This window comes from Scylla paramamosain, chromosome 45 (assembly GCF_035594125.1).
Source record: "Scylla paramamosain isolate STU-SP2022 chromosome 45, ASM3559412v1, whole genome shotgun sequence".
In the NCBI taxonomy this organism is placed as follows: domain Eukaryota; kingdom Metazoa; phylum Arthropoda; class Malacostraca; order Decapoda; family Portunidae; genus Scylla; species Scylla paramamosain.
This window is the reverse complement of record NC_087195.1, coordinates 1,722,501-1,727,500: the sequence shown is the minus strand read 5'-3', so window position 1 is coordinate 1,727,500 and position 5,000 is coordinate 1,722,501. Positions and strand designations below refer to the sequence as shown.

The 5,000-nt window shown below is 37.8% G+C and overlaps 1 protein-coding gene across 2 annotated transcripts in view; it reads left to right on the top strand.

Annotated features, from left to right (window-relative positions):
* The window catches only part of LOC135094277 (transmembrane protease serine 9-like), a 12,847-nt gene that overhangs the window by 829 nt on the left and 7,018 nt on the right, over positions 1 to 5,000 (top strand). For both annotated transcript variants that reach the window (XM_063994259.1, XM_063994258.1), the window contains exons 2-3: positions 1,313 to 1,598; positions 3,337 to 3,464. In XM_063994259.1, coding sequence (XP_063850329.1) covers positions 1,343 to 1,598; positions 3,337 to 3,464 — 384 coding nt within the window. In that variant the 5' untranslated portion in view covers positions 1,313 to 1,342. The remainder of the gene's footprint in view (positions 1 to 1,312; positions 1,599 to 3,336; positions 3,465 to 5,000) is intronic.

Below are 5,000 nucleotides of genomic sequence, written 5' to 3'. Positions count from 1 at the left end.
CCTTCCTCACACACACAGACAGACAATTATGTGCTTACCTCACCTGTCCAGTACTTAAAAGGGACCCTCAGGTAAGCCTTAACGACCTCACTCCATTTCAAAGGTAGTTCAAGGGTAGTTTGGCCATTTTAAAGGCAGTACGAGGCCAGGAAATGCAAGGAAGCTAACACGCACACACGCACATACACAAGCATCACTCGACGCGCGTGGACAGAGTGGTAAAAGTAGACACAGGAGTCACATTGCTTTAGTTCGCTGTTTCGAAGCCCCGCTCGGAGCTTCATGAACTGTTTTACTCTCTCTCTCTCTCTCTCTCTCTCTCTCTTGCTTTTGTTTATTACTTCTTTGCATTCCTCCTTTCTATTTTTCTCATTCTCTATTTCCCCTCTTTCTGTGTCCTATAATAAAGACAATAGAGATAATTAAAGTAGGATTAGGAGAAAATAATGAATGAATGGATGAATGACGGAATGAGTGATTGAAGGAATGAAAGAATAAAGGATGATTAAGAGGGGCAGTAGTGAATGAGAGAACAAGTGAAGCAAGGAGGGAAGAGAGAAAGGAAGGATGGTTAGAAGGATGGTTAGAGAGAGAAAACAATGAAGGAAGAAGGGACAGAAAGAAGGATGGGAGGAAATAAACAGGTAATAAAGAAAGGAAGGAAGGAAATGGGAAAAAAATAGGATAAATAGCAGATAGAGAGAGAACAATGAATGAAAAAAGGAGAGGAGGAAGAAACGGAGGAAACAAACATGCAATAAGGAAGGAAGGAAGGAAGGAAGGAAGGAAGGAAGGAAGGAAGGAAGGAAGGAAGGAATACAAAGAACAAAAGAACAAGGAAATGAGGAGAAAAAGGTGACGAAAGGAGATCGAAAAAGGAAACAGAAAGAAGGGAATAAATAAACGGAAGAAGGGAAGAAGGAAAGAACGAAAGAGGAAGGAAGGAGGAAGGAAGGAAAGAAGGAAGGAAGGAAAGAGAGGAAAGGATAAAGAAAATGAAAAGAAAAATAAGTGATAATTTGGGAAAAAAGTTAATAATTTCAAGCATTTCAGTATTAGAGTCATTATTTCCGTGACTGTGTGTGTGTGTGTGTGTGTGTGTGTGTGTGTGTGTGTGTGTGTGTGTGTGTGTGCGCGCAATATCCCTCCACCACACTCCCGCGTTAATTACTGAACGATTACAATACACAAACACAACATTCTTGCTTCATCACGAGTTCAATAACACACACACACACACACACACACACACACAGCAAAACCTAACCTAACCTAACCTAACCTAACCTAACCTAACCTAACCTAACCGCAGAAGAACGAACCACTAACAAGAGCTAAGAAGATGAAAGAAGTACACCAACCACTCTTAACGACCCTCACGACTCTAATTATCATCTCCACCGGACACGCTGGACACATCCCTGTAATACATGAAGGGTCGGGAATGCCTCTCAGGGAAGCGAACCCAACCACACACAGACCAGTCATTCCTGGAGTCACTGGCTTCCCTTTCCGTGACTCTTATGCTTCTGACTCCCTGGGCGATGTGACTATATTGGATAATGGCCGTGTGGTTTATGCACCTGTCCCAAGGGAAGGTAAGTATTGCATACGGTGTTGTTTGGTGTTGGTGTTGACTGAGGATGCGTAGGAAAAGGTGGGTAGCGTTTTCCATGGTGTTGACAATGGGGTTTTATAAGGTGTTGAAAGGTGCTGTTAAGGAAGTGATGGGTGTTGTCTAAGGTGTTGTCTTTAACGCAACACAAAAGCAACACGAACAATAAAAGTAACACACGCAAGTTCAATCTACAACACAACACGAATAATGAAAGCAACACACACAAGCTCAATCTACAACACAACACGAACAATAAAAGCAACACACGCAAGTTCAATCTGCAACACAACACGAACAATGAAGGCAACACACACAAGCTCAATCTGCAACACAACACTCAAAAAAAAAGAAAAAAGTTGCAAAATGCTTCAATACAAACCTCCACCTACTAATGTATTCTGTTTTCTCCAACGCAACACACTTTTTCTCTTTCACTCTTCAAGATAATAATAATGCCTTCAAACACTCGCCTCTTACCATTAAAAGAAAAAAAAAAAAGAAAACAAAAAAGAAAAGAAAAAATTAAAAGCTGTTTTCATCTATGCCTTGATTTCATTTTTCCTTCTCATTTTTCTTTTCCTTTTTTTGTGATTTGGAAAGGAGTCAACAGCACCAGCAAAAGGAAGAGGAGGAGGAGGAGGAGGAGGAGGAAGTGGGATAAAAGGAGTTCAGAAGGCGATGATTTTTCTCTTCTTCTTCTTCTTCATCCTCCTCCTCCTCCTCCTCCTCCTCCTCCTGTTATTTTCGCATTTCATTTTTTCCCTCTTTTATCTAAAGCAAAATTTACTAAGAAAATATGAATGCACAGTTACTTTTTTCCATTCTCTCTCTCTCTCTCTCTCTCTCTCTCTCTCTCTCTCTCTCTCTCTCTCTCTCTCTCTCTCTCTCTCTCTCTCTCTCTCTCTCTCTCTCTCTCTAAAGTTTATAATGATGGTTATTACAGAAGTATATTTTTACGTTCCTCTTTTTCCTTTCCATTTCTCTTCCTTCTTCACTACACATTTTTTTCCCTCCTCCGTTTCCTCTTATTCCTCATTCTTCACCATCAGTGCTCTTTATCTTCTGCTCCTCCTTTCCTCCTCATTCTTCAAGTCCTTATCTATTCCTACTTGTCTCTTTTTTTTCGTATGGTTACTTGTTCTTACCTGTGCTCATCAATTCCTTTTTATTTTGATTTTCTATATGCATACTGTTCACACCTTTACCTGTTAAGAAAGAAGGATTGTCAAAGGAAAAGTTATCAGGGTTTTTTTAGTTTTTTTTTTTTTTTTTTAGTGAGTTTACATGATTCTAGTGACAGTTGAATGGAGAGGACACAGAAGATACAAAGGAAAAAAAAAAATATATATAAAAAAAAAGACGACAAACAATAATTGAAGACGTAAATGAAAGAAGAATTGTAAAGGGAAAAGTTATCAGGGTTTTCAAATGAGTGCCCTTGAGTTTAGTGATGGTTAGGTTAAGTTAAGTTAAGTTAAGTTAAGTTAAGTTAAGTTAAGTTAAGTTAAGTTAAGTTAAGTTAAGTTAAGTTAAGTTAAGTTAAGTTAGGTTAAGTTAGGTTAGGTTACGTTAGGTTAGCCATAAGATATAAACCAAGAAACACATGACAGCACTAAAGAAAACGGGATATTATAGTGAAAGGAAAATTACAAGAGGAAAAATTGGAATGGGTTTCAAGGGACGTCTTCACCTGACCTGCCTTGGCTTTCTCCCCTCAGACTTAGCAAATAATATGCCAGTGATGTGTGGCAACTATGACCTTCAGCCTGGCGACTCCCTGACGGTGACTTCTCCTGCCTTCCCAAATGACTACCCAAATGACTACTGGTGCCGCTGGAACTTTACCGTAAGCAGAGAGAGAGAGAGAGAGAGAGAGAGAGAGAGAGAGAGAGAGAGAGAGAGAGAGAGAGAGAGAGAATGGGGGTTCTTTTCTTGTTGTGTTATTAAGATATGTTTGTTTTGGTGATTTTTTTTTGTTTGTAGCAGCAGCAGCAGTAGTAGTAGTAGTAGTAGTAGTAGTAGTAGTAGTAGTAGTAGTAGTAGTAGTAGTAGTAGTAGTAGTAGTAGTAGTAGTAGATGATCTCTTTAACAACAGTAATATAGGAATAATAATAATAATAATGATAAAAATAATAATAACAACAACAACAACAACAACAATAACAACAACAATAATAAAAACACACAAATGCAACACATAATTCCCTATAATAACAAGGATTACATTTAGATTACTTCAAATGTTACACTAATTACACAAAACTGAAGTGAGATGGATTGTAATCATGTGTGTATGTGTGTGCTGTGTGTGTGTGTGTGTGTGTCTGTGTGTGTAGATCATTTAACAGTAGTGTCAAATATCTATCAATTAATCCATGTATCTATCTATCTATTTATTTACCTATCTGTCCATGTATCTTTCTATCTATTTATCTATCTACCTATCAATCAATCTAAGCATCAACCCATCTACCTATCAATCTATTTATCTATATGTAAGTGTATATTTAAGTACAAACGAAAATAAGTAAGTTAAACAGAAGTATATACATTTGTGAAGCTCTCTCTCTGTGTGTGTGTGTGTGTGTGTGTGTGTAGGCAATTCCGCAGGTGTGGCATAATGGGACAGGTGTGTAGCAAGTTGGCCAAACCTGTGAACTGGCAGTGGAGATTCCCAGCCATAAAACACGCAAGTATTTCCCGTTATCAGCTCCGATGTGATGAAAATGCTGATTGAATTTGAGCAAGAATAAGCAAACTTTGAGGCTGAAACGCGGCTGCAGGAGGAGGAGGAGGAGGAGGAGGAGGAGGAGGAGGAGGGGGAGGAGAAAGAGTAGGAGGAGAGGTAGGATAAAAGAGGAAATGCAAAACAGAGCAGAATAGAGAAATGCAAGGAAGTTTAAAATGAATGAGAGAGTGAGGAAGAAAAGAAGATAGCATTATGAAAGAGGAGGGAAAGAAGGAAGAGCAGGAGGAGGAGGAGGAGGAGGAGAAGAAGGAGGAAGCAAAACAGAGCAAGGTAGAGAAATACAAAGTGAAAGGAAAAGAAATGAGTTTTCTGCTTTTTTTTTATACTTTTCCTCGTTTTTATCAGTTTAATATATTTTCTTGTAATCTAAACTTTTTTTTTTATCTAATTTTCCTTTTTTCCATATATTTCCATGGTTTATTATTTATTTTACCTATTTTTTTACCTTTGTTATTCATCATTTTCCTCTCTTTCATAAACTTTCTCGTTTTTTACCTATTTAAAAAAAATTTCCTTTCTTGTACAATTTTTTTACCTATTTCCCATTTCCTTATAAATTCCCTTGTTTTTTTATCTAATTTAACTCAAATATTTACTAACCTCCTTCTTTTTCATTAATTTCCTTATTTCTTC